We start from the raw sequence: 14,888 nt of genomic DNA on the forward strand, positions 1-14,888 counted from the left end.
GAAACTCATTTCAAACTCCATTCCAGAAAATATATTCCAAAGCTATGAAACCACCAGGGTGTGGTGGTGCTAACTTTAGTTGTTGCCTTTTTTCCACATTCTTTCTTCATTCCCTGAAGCAAATTACTTTATCTAGGTTATAACAACTAGATTTTTAATTTTAACTGTCTGCCCCTGAGAAAATTACCATTCTGCTTACTCATCTAAGTTTAGGATGAAAACTGGTGGCTTGTAATGGAGCACCTGCCACTTTCAGACTTCCTGACCATTGGCTATAATATCCATGGCTGATTGGAAATGAGAGGCCAAAATAAACAGAAACACATTGGTAAAATATGAAGAAACATGAAAGAACAAGCAAATACTCTTTTTGCCTCCGATCTGCCCCTTCCCTCTACAAAAGTCATTGAAAATCTTTGGATTTCACAAATGTGTATTTTATTAAAACAATTCAACAAAAATCCATTAAAAATCACCTACCACATTCAGAAATTTTTTTTATTTCAAAGGACATTAGATAAAAATTAAATCAAGTGCTACTGGATAAAAATCAAAATAAGAATTTGTCACCTTTTTATTGCTTGGTAAAATAAAACCAAACTAGTGATTAAAAAAAAATATGAAACTGACTTTCTAAGCACAAGCATAAACTGAAACCCTTAATTCAAATAGGTCCTTTTCCAATTCAAAAGATAATTGCAAAGGCATGGATAAAATTCACTTAGAAAGAAGGAGCTAACTCCCAGGAAAACTACTGTGATCAACTTTGGCTGAAGCTTCACAAGGGAAGGCATTCAGAAGATCCCTTGTAGTTTGGGTTTTTTTGGAAAATATTTTCTTTAGGCATCTAACATCTAAGACAGGAGGGGCAAAAGATCCTCTTACCTTTTACCTAGTGAGTAAAGCAGGACTAGAGTGGATTCTGTAAAATGTCCTATGTCGAACAGAACCGTTTTCACAGGCACACGCACAAAAATGGCTCCCAAGACATCTAAACCAATTTTTGTATTGCCCAACATGGTTGGACACATGGGACATCTTAAGATATAAAAAAAATTAAACAGTCCTAAACACAAAATACTCTGCTCATCTTTCAGTAGCAGGAGGAATGTACATTCATTTTACCAAAACTGGTACTACTTGCAGGAGATGCCACAAAAGTTGCTGTCTGCTTCTTCATTGCCATTTTTAGGATAGGAATACTTTTTAACATATCACATTAAAATGGGTAACATCTTTTTAAAAAGAAATAAGTCAGTCAGTCATTGAATCATTATGGTTTATATTAAAACCATAAGAAACTAAATAACATGCATACCCAGTGTAAGTAAGCAAATGTTTTCAGAAATGTTATATATTTATTGTATTTTATCATGACATCTAATGGGAGAAATAAATGAATTGTTTTGATGAAATAAAGATACAATTGGACGTTTGATTACTGCTTAGAAAACCTAACAGTAATGATAGCCGTTGTACAATTTTCTGGTTGATGACTGAAATAAAGTGGTTTAATCCATTCTATGAAATACAAGTTTTATCTAAAGTCTCACTACTCTTTTTTAATAAACATTACAATATCTTACATTTCAAATGGATTTTCTTCCCATGAGCAGACATGAAGTTCAATTAAACAACATGTGACAATTTATGCCTGCAGCGAGGAAGTTCAGAATCTCATACATTTTCTGTTTCAATTACCTTCTAGCTAGTTTACAAATAAATCAGTCATATTATACTTTGTAGTTTGTAGCACGTTTTCCCAATAATTTCATTTCAACAGACACAGGAACTTCTATACTGGAAAAACAATTTTTTTTTGGGGGGGGGAACAATATTGTATGGTAATTTGAATACTGCTCAGCACAGAAACTATAAATGACAGTACAACTATATAAAATATTCTTGAAACAATACCTTACAATTTTCTACAGCTGAATGTAGGCTATACCAGAGATCAGTAATTACTGGAAAATTTACATAGCAAAGCATTAATTTTAATATATTTTATTCAGAATTTTTGAATAAGCAAAAAACAAATGTAAGTGATAATTAATATTTAGTTTCTCATGAAACAGAACAATCAATATCACTGTAAATATTGTACACGGAATTCATTCTTGATCTAATCTGACAGAGCTTTTCATAAACCCTAACATTAAGAATCAAGCTATTGTTACATTTGGAAACAACTCAAGAATAAAAATGGAAATACACTTTAACACTTAAAAAGTACAACTTTAAAGAATGCACACTTGTCAGAAGAATTGAATGTTCTTCCCTTATATTTTAACACAAAAATTATATAGCACTTTCACCAAAGCCTGAGTTTAGTAGGATTATAGATGCCTTTTCCCAAAAGGAAAAAATAGACCAAAAAAACCCTGTCTAAAAGTAACTAATCTTTAACTTTCACTCAGCTTGCTTCTACAGCCATACAACTGTACAAATGCCACTGCTCTACCCTAACAGTTTTGTTGTTTTTTTACCAAACTCTTTGGTAATAATACAAAGAAAGCCATACAACAATGTGTAGCAGCTACTTATTTTCCATGTCTTTTCTTAAGTACCTTCATTGAGGCCTATTTATTATCCCCTTTCTTCTTGCCCCAAGTTGTCCTCAAAAGAAAGTAATCAAATGGGCACAAATACAGAAGTTGCAGTCAAATCAACCTTTTCCATTTCTGAACAGAAGAGTCAAACCTTACATAAAGCTACTCGCAAAGAGCCAAAAACACAGACACAGGAATTTTAAATGCTTCTTGTCTTGGAGTCCTCTTTCTATTGCCGATTATCTCCAAAACCACTGCTTTTGCAGTTTCAGAGTGAAAAATGATGCTGGATGTTCCATGGGTGTGCAGCACAGACAAACTCCAGCACAGCCTATCTAATGTAAAATAAATGTACTAGGATACTACAAAGACTTGAATAGATAATATAACTTAACAACTATTGCTTTTTTCCCTATCCTTTTTGCTTTTTTAAATACATTATATGCTGCTTAACAGACTTTTCTTAATCCAGGTGCAATATACATTTCATAGATAAAACAGATTATCATTCATTGCTTGTCAAAAGAATTCATAATCTTTTTGCAATGAAGATACAAGTTACTATTTCCCCAAAAGATAAACTAAACATCAATCAGACTCTTTAATATTGTAACAGTAGTATTTCACAACCTTAACTCGCCAGCATAAGCTTGAGAGAAAATTCCTATCAACCTCCCAAATGCAGAAAAATTGTGGAAATCAACAAAAGCATTCCTGCCTTTGTTGGGCATCTCTCTGTCTCTCTCTCTCACACACACACCATGGAATGTTGCTTATGTAAGTGTCATATCGAACACTTTATTCAGAACAGCTTAACAGTCATTAACTGTGCAACACCTGAAGCTTTTCAATGCCATAATCGTTACAATGAAATGAAATGCCACAGTTGTTTTACTTGTAATGACATGAAGTGATGCTGTACACCACAAATTTGCTGGCTTTCCTCATGTTCACCAGAGTACAAAGTTCCCTGGATCTGAATGTATTTTCCTCATAATAAGTGGAATGTAATGAGGAACTATTAATGCATAAAACAATAAAAAGGCAGAAGAGTGATGATCCCTCTTTAGCTTTTTAGCTGTAAAATATTTTATATCCCAGTATGATATACATTCCAAGATACCTGAGTTTAGACTTCGAGAGAAGTACCTGAAGCTATGCCCTTGAATGGGCACTGTGCAACTGTTGTGGACATTTTTTCTTTTGGGTTTTCTTTCTTTCTTTTTTGCATTGTATGTATCACAGAAAATTTAAAACATAAATACCCGGATAAATTGTAAACATAATCCTGAAGTACAGTATCTTCTATAGAACACAACACAGCAAGACATTTTCTATTTAGACAGGCAACCTTTGATACAGAGCTTATTTATACTGTAGAATTTTAAAAAGAAAACACAGGACACAGTACTACTCTGGTCATTCTATGAAATGCATAGTCTCCTTAAAATGCTTAATGTTATATAGATTCTGCAAGCATTTTGCTCCCCCACCAATACAAAAATGCTGAATCAGCATTTCCATCCCTGCCAAGAAGAGCTTTGAAATATAGAAAGATGCTGAAAAATAGCTTTTTTTTCCTTGAAAAGTGGCCACTCATGCAGTTGTGTTTTAGACCAACAGTCTATATTTTGCACTAGATTATACAATAATTTTGAGGAGGGGAGTGTTCTTCAGGTTGCGGTTCTTGCAAAAGCTGTGGAGATTGCTGGGATGGCTGTTGTACTAAGATCTCTGAAGAGTCCCTTGTGCTGGTGTCATCCAACAGGGAAGAGAAAGTAACCCGAGAAGACAGCTGCTCCACAGTCAGAGTACTCAGAAGTGTGCTTTGACTAGAGTTTGGACAGCCTTTGAGAGTCAGATCAGAAGAAGGTAGTAAAGGACCCAAAAGTTTTACAGGACAGAAAGCTGATCCAGTTGGGATGAAATTGACTTTATTTTTGTCAGGACATGAAAAGAGAGGGGTTGAGACAGGCTGACGAGTTCTACAAAAAAATGGAACAGATGAATAATTACAAATCTGAGTACAATTTGAGAGTACACTTTAGTACACTTAGATACAAATGTGCAGTATTATATATTGCTATGCAGAATGACAAAAAATGGAATTACTTGACAGATGGGCAAACATCTTCCATATTGACTGTCAGCTAGCTGATTCACAGCAATAAATAATATGCATGGAAAAAGCAAGCAGACAAATTCATTATATTCACAAGAAGGGGCAGCAAATCCAGAGAAACATTTTTACTGAGCTCATACAATACCTTCTAACTTCAGTTTGCCCACACAAGCTATGTTTTTAAAGAATGTGGATATCACACTTTGATATATTGTTCTTTTCCTAACACAGATGCAAACACACAGAGAGAAGCTAATAAAATAAATACAATTTAAAAACTACCAAAAGAACAGTTGCCTTTACAGAATGAAAAACATTACACAAACTCCTTATTTCCATATTCCCCTTTGGCTATGCTTTCATAAGATACAAATCACATGACCAAGGGTGTTTTCCCCCTCCCCCATGTCCCTTTAAATCAACAGGAACACTTTCAACTTCTTGCCTGGAAAAATTGGCAAATCTGATTTGTTTCTTGAAGGGGAGAAGTAAACTTCATCAGCTGGAATAGATTATGCATCTGCAGCTCAAAAAAGTCCAACGAACTGATTTTCCACCCTTGCAGATCCCAGCTGATATAAAAGACATTACTTACGACACTTCTTCAAAGACCTTCACTCGTTCACATCCCTCTGGGGGTTCTCGTTTGAACATGTAGCTGTTGTTGGGCTTAGGAGAGGAGGCATACTTGGGCAAAGGTGAGCTACTCCCACTGTCTGAAAATTTAAAGCAATTGTTATTACTAGTGATTAAAATTTTTATAAAAATTAGTCTGATTTCCAAATATGACGGTTTCTGCACAACTTGGTTGTGAAAACTGGTTTGCTTCAAATGAGTTTTTTTTAATTGTGGCCTATCTGAAAGTGTTATCTATCACATATTAGAAAATAACAATAAGATATTATCCAGAGTACCACAGATCAAACAAAGCGGAATTATAATCTTGGAATAAGTTAAATTCTCTATTAAGCATTTCAAAAATGGAAGCTACTAAATAAATATGTACAATTCAAGTAAAGAAGGGTAAGTAGTTAATGAGAAGTAATTGCCCTTTTTTGTAATTGTCTTCTCACTATACAAAACAACTAAAACAATGCTCATATCATCTGAAAGTGCCCACAATACATGCAATATTATGAACAAACACAACTATTTATACAATATAAACCCTGCTGTTATACAAATGGGCTTTGAAACACAAAGTAAGCATCTCCAATTTTTAGTCCTGACGCAATGCTATACCCGTTCTTTTGTTAGCTTTGTCTTTGATTATCTATGTTAAAACAGGAGAAACCTAGCAAATTTAAACAGCACTAAAGTACAATCTGTAATTTGTAACTACAAAAATATAGCAATAAAAATAGGATATATGAAAAAAATGCCCTGATGGATTGCATCTACTGATTTGACCATTATATTTTATCATTCATAATCTTGCTCAAAGGATGATTCAAAAATAAAACATTTAAAAAGTTGTGCAACTATCAGAGCCTTCTTTTTTCATTAATTTCCTTCTATAGGTGAATTAGTAATCATGTACACCAATTACATCAAGTGCTATTTCTGCTACTTGGTATTTTCAGTTCTATGGAGAGAAGCCTACAGAGTATTATAACTATTTAACAAACTGGCAAGCCAAATCTTCTTGTATCAATCCCCCAGTAGCTGTAATTGAAAACTTTTAAAACACGCTCGTTTACTGTCTGTGAAAAGTTAAATGCAATTTCTCTTATTTCTTTTTAAATATCCTCTGCCCTGACTTTCAGAAACAAATCATCCTAACAACAAAGCAAAAAAAAAAGGATCTCCAGTATTAATTTCTGTATCTAAATAATTAACTGAATCATTCAACTAACATCTACCAGCTGCTTGTCTTAATAACTTTAGAGAAATATTTCTCTGTCAGTTTTTAAATTTCAGGTAATAAATCATTCCATCCTACTTTTATACAAGTTCTGTCTTCACATTCTCCTTAAAGCACATTAAATATAGTTTTCATATAAAGCTGGTTTTAACAAATACTGAAAGACCTGCAGAATAAGAGCCTTCACTAATCTGAAACTAGGTGGACTAAACAGATGGCTCATCAGTAACATTAAAGGTTCTTGCCTGTTACTAAAAAAGATGAGATTTACTTAACAAAAATGAAGTTCTATTTTACAATCTAAATAGTAGAGGCCGAAAACCAGCCCTCTTTGTACAAGGTCTCAAAAGTACACCCACAGGCTGTAAATAGCAAAGATGGGGAGGGGGGGGACTAAACTGAATTCTAATCGCTGGCCCCATGTGGAGCAGGCACTTTTAATGCAATAATACTGCTTCTAATCACACTGCAGGCTGGGGGCTTTCTCCTCTCCCTTTCCCCATACACACAACAGGTGCCACTGACATTTTCTCCATTCCCTGCCAAGCAAGATCATTCTCCCACCCCAAAGTAGACCGTGGGTTTCCTTTACAGATTTTATGTTCACTTTCTTTTGAAAAGTTCAACCTATTTAAGCAGCTCTTTATAGAAAAGTAAATAGCCGATCTTGTGCAAAGGGTAGCAATGGGTCCTGTGGTTAAAGTACAGCCTTCCAATGAAAAGAAAAGATGCTTTAGAAATGTAAAGCAGGTCTGTGTCTGGCCAGCAGGTTAGCTCTCCCTATGCTTGATCAATTATTAACTTCCATTTTTTTATTCACAAACCCAGTAAGTTCCAGCCTAAAGCTGATTTTCTGTTGAAAAGTATAATGTGAATTGGACTGCAAACAAGGCTTATGATAAAGAACAACGAATTCAGAATCTTTGGGTAATTTTATATGACTTAAGATATTTAAACTTGAAAATACCTCCTTCCAAAACTAGTACATGAAGTTAATAAACTAGGTTTAATCATCGCAGAAGATCATCAAATATAAAAGTCAAAGAGAGAGACTCAACCTCTGGTGGTTAGATAGACCCATAATAGAAAATTGGCTACTTCTATCCTAGAGCAGAAAAATGGGGAAAATTGATGCTGACAAATGTTTTTGGCAATAATATAATTACCACCTATATTATTCAAAACAGCAGTAAGCTATCACAAAAATGTGATGCCAAAGTAATCTCACAGGTAGCGTAGAACAGAAAATGCTACCGCTAGGGTTAGGGTTTTTCTCTCTAATTAAAAAATCATTTAAAGTGTATTTTTATTCAAGAGAATAAAAAGTTTGCTTATGTAGTTCAATTGCAATGTATACATTCTTCTATGTAATTCAGTTATAATGCTAGCTTTATCCAAACGTAAGCTTACACTAGGAGAACAAGCAATATTACATGTGGCACATTATCTTTCTCAAGACAGCAATTAGTAATTACCACAATAATTGCCAAAACTTATGACTAATATCACAAGTTGAACTAGAAGATGTCCAAGGTCCCTTCCAACATTATCATCATCATCACTATATTATTATTATTATTATTATTATTGTTATTATTATTATTATTATTATTATTATTATTATTATTATTATTTTATTATTATTATTATTATTATTATTATTATTATTATTATTATTATTATTATTATTATTATCTATAATAGACTTTCTTCTCTTTGGTCTAGAAATGTTGAGGATGCGGTTACAGCAGATTTGGACACATCAAATGGTAGAGGATTGTCTCCTGTTTACGTAATGTTAGATATAGCCCAATCCTGCTACACTATTTTAGAACAGATTATTGATTTAATAATCAATATCCACAATCTATCTTTAAATGTATTTATTGTCAGTTAATGAAATGTCTGCTTAGCTTGTAAACAGCTTTTAAAGATCACTTAATGCTTCATTTAGAACTGCTAAAGTAACATAAGGCATTATCTTAGTAACATAAATTAATTTCCTTTTAAAAAACAAAGTAAAATACATTAATTAAATGGATTAGCTAAAATTGGCTCCAAAATTACTGGTCAAGCTCAGTTACATTACAATGAAATGTTTTAAATCATATGCAACTCTGAAAACATATACATTTATTTATTCATGCCAATTAAATATACAGCATGATAATTATGGCAACTTAAGTTAAAAAGGTAAAGGTTCCCCCGCACATGCGTGCTAGTCGATTCCGACTCTAGGGGCCGGTGCTCATCTCCGTTTCAAAGCCAAAGAGCCAGCGCTTGTCCGAGGACGTCTCCGTGGTCATGTGGCCGGCATGACTAGACGCCAAAGGCGCACGGAACACTGTTACCTTCCCACCGTAGTGGTCCCTATTTTTCTACTTGCATTTTTATGTGCTTTCGAACTGCTAGGTTGGCAGAAGCTGGGATGAGTAACAGGCGCTCAGATATAGTAATTTGTGTCGACTTATCACTTCTTCCTGAAAGAGCAGCTAATAGGCTATCATGCATAAAATGAATATAATTATCACATTCATTTAAATGTACAGTATACTGCAATTACAGTTGTAACAATTGAACAGAATATTAAAAATACATTTTCAACAGCTTAAAAGTATGACAAACTCATACTTTTGTGCCTACCTTTATGAGCTCTCCTTTGAAAATAAACTAAAATTTAAAGTACTGTATTTGCCGAAACCAAAAATAAATTTATCTAAAAGACTCATAAGGAATGTGACGAAAATATAAAGGTGTCTATTAACTGAACATTTTTATTTAAAAAGTTATAATTATAAAATGTTTTATTAAGAGCAGTGTAAGACAAAGAAATCAGATAAACAGTTTGTGAGATATATTTTTAAATAATGCACACGTAGTTTATCTGCAAGAAAATAACAGCTCATTGTATCCTATATCAGACAGAAATGGGCAACCTGAGTTTGCCTTCATTATCCCTACCGTTGAACTACAAACTTCCATTAACTTCTTCAGCCAGTCTATAGTTAGGAATCTGATAACATCTATGAGCTATAGACTGCCCCAACCACTAAAGAAAGACAAAGCTATTAAAAATCTGCTGCTATAATAACAATAATAGAGCTGGAAGAGAGGTCTGCTAGTCCAACCCACTGCTCAGGCAGGAAACCCTATACCATTTCAGACAAATAATTATCCAGTCTCTTCTTAAAAACTTCCAGAGTTGGAGCATTCACATTTTCTGGAGGCAGGTTGTTCCACTGATTAATTGTACTCTCAGGAAATTTCTCCTTAGTTCTAGGTTGCTTCACTCTTTGGTTAGTTTCCATCCGTTGCTTCTTGTCCTGCCTTCAGGTGCTTTGGAGAATAGCTTGACCCCCTCTTCTTTGTGGCAGCCCCTGAGATATTGGAACACTGCTATCACCCTCCCCCTCGTCCTTCTCTTCATTAAACTAGACATACCCAATTCCAGCAACCGTTCCTTATATATTTTAGCCTCCAGTCCTCTAATTATCTTTGTTGCTCTTCTCTGTACTTTTGCCAGAGTCTCAACATCTTTTTACACCATGGTGACCAAAACTGGATGCAGTATTCCAAGTGTGGCCTCACCAAGGCATTATAAAGTAATATTTTAACACTATATGATTGTAGCAACAGCAAGAGCAGCAGCATGTAAAGATGCTAATCAAGTATTACTGATAAAATACCTTAGTTTTAGTTCCACAATATACTTTATAGTATATCTTTACATCTTTTCTAATATATCTTAACATACTGCTCACTATGGATACCTTTATCCATAAGAAAACTAAGCTATTAAGTTGTTCTGAAATCAAAAATGAATAAATGTAAGAAAAAAGACAGCACTGTATTGACACCAACTGAACAAACCAGTTCAACTAAAACTGCAATACGAACAGGACCATGTGTGGGGCTAAGGAAGAATATATACAAGAACAGATAAAATATGGATAAGATTTCAAATGGGGCTGCAGGCAAAAGAAAGAGAAGGGGCGTTGTCTTACCTGAATGCCTTTTCTCAGCATGATAATGGAGAATCCACGAATGGGTTAACTCTGTCTTCCTGCCCAATTAGACTAAGTCAGTCAAACTTGCCACGCCTCTCCTGGGCCAGGACATCTCCCAGTCATGATGAAGGCGAAGCAAATGACAGTCCGACGTGTTGGCTCCCATATCCCTGACACAGGACGTGACGGACACTAAGGGGTGGGTGTGGATTCTCCATCATCATGCTGAGAAAAGGCATTCAGGTAAGACAACGCCCCTTCTCCAGCATGATAGATGGAGAATCCACGAATGGGACATACCAAAGCTGCCCTGTCCCTATCAGTCTGGGCCTGTGTCCCACCCTTTGGCACAACCTGTTGCAGCACTCTCTGGCCGAATGAGGCGTCTGCAGAGGCAAACCTATCCAGTTTATAATGCCTCACGAAAGGGGAAGGCGAGGACCATGTCGCCACCGTACAAATGTCCTCAATGGACGCCTGTGTCACCCAAGCTGCAGCAGTTGCAGCACTATGAGTGGAGTGAGCAGTGATACGCCTGGGAACTGACAGGGAATGAGATTGATACGCTCCTGCAATACAAGCCCTGATCCACCTGCCTATAGTGGAGGCAGAAACCTTCCGCCCCATAGTAGAGGGTTGAAAGGAAACAAAGAGGGCTTCCGACTTGCGAAAAGATGCTGTCCGCTTAATATAGTGGTGTAAAGCCCTGCGGACATCCAGTGTGTGCCATTGCCGTTCCAAGCCATGAGATGGATGAAGATAAAAATTCAGTAAAATGACTTCCTGCGCTCTATGAAACAAGGTATTGACCTTAGGAATAAAGGAGGGATACAATCGAAGGACCACCCTGTCAGCATGACGTCCTGTCTGATAGAGAGAGCTGCCAATTCAGAAATGCATCTAGCCGATGTGACGGCTATCAAGAAGGCCACCTTAATTGTCAAGAACCGCAGAGTACAGGTCCTGATGGGTTCAAATGGAGGAGAGGTAAGGGCCTGCAAGACCCATGACAAATCCCAAGAGGGATACCAGTGAACCACTAGAGGCTTGGTGTTGGTTGCTCCCTTGAGAAATGAGCGTACCATAGGATGTTGAGCCAATGCCTCTGAATTGCCCCATGTAAATACGGTGGAGAGCTGCTACTTGTCGGCGGATGGTATTGGGTGCCAAGCCCTTGTTGAGCCCTTCCAATAAATAGTCCAAGATCCTCAGGATAGTAACAGCCGAAAGATCTAACTGGTTATTTGCACTCCAGCTACAGAAACTCTTCCAAGTGGAGTCATAGATCCTGTTTGTTGTAGGCCGTCTGGAGGCCTGAATCAACGTAATTACCTCTGATGAATAAGACTCATGTGTCAGGAGCTGCCGCTCAAGTGCCAGGCGGTCAACTGGAGCCACTGGGGTTCTGGATGATGCAGAGCTCCCTGGCTGAGTGAAATGCGATCTGGAGGAATCCTCCACAGGGGAGAGATTGACAGACTCACGAGGTCAGCAAACCACAGCCGTCTTGGCCAGTGTGGTGCAACAAGTATCACCTCTGCCCGCTCTTGCAGTAACTTGCGGATGACTGCCGGGATCAGAGGGAGAGGCAGAAAGGCATACAGCAAGTCCCCGGGCCAAGGGCATCCGTTTCCTCTGCCCCTGGAGAGGTGAACCGAGAGAAAAACCTCAGAAGCTGGGAATTCGCTGGAGAAGTGAACAGATCCAGTACCGGCCGACTGAACCTCTCCGATATCTCCTTGAAGATACCGGGATGCAGGCGCCATTCCGAATGATCCACTGTCGACCTGCTGAGAAAGTCCGCCAGCTGATTTGCCGAGAAGTGCTTGGCCCTGAGTGATGAAAGGTTGGTCTCTGCCCAAGAACCCAACAGTTGGGCCTCAGCCATAAGGGACCTGGAATGGGTACCCCCCTTGCCGGTTCACATGGGCTTTTGCCGCCACGTTGTTCGTGAGGACCAGAACATGTTGTCTCACCACCCTGTTGCGGAAGTGGCGTAGGGCCAGATGTATGGCTCTGAGCTCCAACCAATTTATGTTGTGCTGTAGGTCGGACCGGGACCACCGGCCCTGAGCCAACTGATACCCTAGATGTGCCCCCCAGCCAAACAGGCTGGCGACCATAGTCAGGGTGATCCAAACAGGCTCCTGGAACAAAGAGCCCCTAGCTACTGCTGGTGAGGTCCACTGGAGGGAGTTTAGGGTCTGAGATGGAACCCTTACCCCTTTGGTTGGAGGAGCTGGTGCTGTCTCTGAAACGGGAGCAAGAACCATTGCAGGTCCCTGGAATGTAGTCTGACCCATGGGACTATTCCCATGCAGGAAACCAACTTCCCTAACGGTTGGGAAAGAACGGCCAGGGTGACTACACGCTCCCTCTGGAACTGAAGGACCAGGGCTCTGATGCTGTCCTGATGTTCCTGAGATAAATAGACCCTGCATAATTCGGTGTCTATGACAGCGCCCAAATGAAGAAGGCGGGTTGAGGGAACTGGCTCTTTTGAAAGTTCACTGAGAACCCGTGGTCCTGGAGAGTCTTGATAGACAAAGCCAGGTCCGATTGAGCCGCCTGGACTCATAGGGACTGGATGAGAATGTCGTCAAAATAGCACTGGATGCATACTGGGACAGACCTCTAATGCGTGGTCAGCGCCAAGATCTTGGTAAACACTCTTGGGGCTGATGAAAGGCCGAACAGTAAGGCTCTATACTGGAAATGTTGAGTCTTGTAGCAAAACCTGAGGAACCTCCGGTGGGCGGGAAGGATGGGAATGTGAAGGTATGCTTCCGTGAGGTCGACGTCAGGAAGCCTCCCCTCCTGATGCTGGCCAAGATGGACTGTAGTGTTTGCATCTTGAACTTCTTGTATGCGAGATGAGCATTCAGCCCCTTTAGATCAAGTATTGCCCTCCATCCTCCAGACGTCTTCGGAACGACGAAGAGGATGGAATAGACCCCCCTTCCTAGCTGCCCATTCGGGACTGGTTCGATGACCCTTATTTCTAAGAGGTGCTGGATAGCCTCTGACATGAGAGCCCTCCTGACCGCATTTTTTGACAGCGGACAAGGAATAAAGCGCTCTGGAGGGACAGACATGAATTCTAGGGACAGACCGCTCCTGATAGTGTTGAGGACCCAAGTGTCTGTGGTAGTGGCCTCCCATTTTTTAACAAACAACGCGTCTGCCACCAATCGGGGAGACTGTCCTGAAGGCATTTAGACTTTCTGAAGGGACAGCCCCCCGTGCCTTGAAAGGGCCGCTTTGCTTGGAATTGCGACCTGGGTCTGTCTCTGGTCGGTCAAATTGATGGTCAGACCTGGGAGGGAAGGAATGGGAGGGCTGAGCAAACTCCGATCCTGATCTTGACTGGAAAAATTGCCTGCGGACGTACGGGGTAGGCCGTCTATCTGCCTGCCTAAGAAGATGAGACATCACCTTACGCTTGTCCTTTCTCCACCAAATAAGGTGTCAAGGCATCCCCAAAAAGCTGACCACCATGGTAAGGGGCAGCTGCCAAGCGCCACTTGGATTTAACATCTGCTTGCCAGTGTTTGAGCCACAGGAGCCTGCGAGCGGTAACATTGGAGGCTATGGCCCTAGAAGAGAACCTGGCGGCATGTAGAGATGCATCCATGTACTCCGAAGCAGCCACTAACTTGGCTAAGTCCTGGTGCATTCGGACTTCTTCCGGGGGTACTCTGGCCTGAAATTGGTGGAGCCAAAGAAGGGAGGTTCTGGCAAAGAAAGAGGTGGATGTGGCTGCCCTCACCCCCTATGTTGAAGCCTGGTGGGTCCTGCGGAAGGCAGATTTCCTGTCCTCCACCTTCAAGGTCTCAGCCATATCATCAGACACCGTGGAGGAGGAGAAGAGTGGAGTCAGAGGTTCATCCACAGAAGGAACCTCTAGCACTTCCGACAAGGCCAGGCCAACATTAAAGAGCTTCTTGTCCATCCCCCCTGGAGAGGGAAAAGTGCCAGGTGTTCCCCACTGCTTCTGTACTGTGTTGAAGAAGAGAGGGGGACAGGGGATGTGACGCTCAGTGACCATATGCTCTGAAAATACCGGCCTTGTGTCCTGGCTGGTGGACGGACCAGGATGGGGAACCTGGTCAGCACCAATCTTAGCAGTAGCGCTGGACTAATGAAGCAGAGATTTAAAGAGCGCCGGACTGAATAGACCAACAAAGGGAGGAGGGTCCCAAGTAAGATCCTCATCCTCTGAGAGGGGCATTTACATCAGGTTGTACTCCTCAGAAAAAGATACTCTGCTGTGAGGAGACCGTGTGGGGGAAATAGGGTCAGAATATTCTGGTGCTCCCAAATGGGGGAGATAAGGCGGTGTC

General features: G+C 39.5%; 1 protein-coding gene across 2 annotated transcripts in view; it reads right to left on the bottom strand.

Annotated features, from left to right (window-relative positions):
- Window positions 1–1,991: 1,991 nt before the first annotated feature.
- Window positions 1,992–14,888, bottom strand: part of GLCCI1 (glucocorticoid induced 1) — a 58,341-nt gene continuing 45,444 nt past the window's right edge. Inside the window, exons 7-8 of one of the 2 annotated variants that reach the window (XM_081343856.1) lie at window positions 5,270–5,390; window positions 1,992–4,537 (exon numbers count right to left, since the gene is read on the bottom strand). In XM_081343856.1, the coding sequence (XP_081199982.1) occupies window positions 4,189–4,537; window positions 5,270–5,390 (470 nt within the window). In that variant the 3' untranslated portion in view covers window positions 1,992–4,188. The remainder of the gene's footprint in view (window positions 4,538–5,269; window positions 5,391–14,888) is intronic. The other variant, XM_081343857.1, reaches the window with a different exon arrangement.

This window comes from Vipera berus (genome assembly GCF_964194415.1).
Source record: "Vipera berus genome assembly, chromosome: Z".
NCBI lineage: Eukaryota > Metazoa > Chordata > Lepidosauria > Squamata > Viperidae > Vipera > Vipera berus.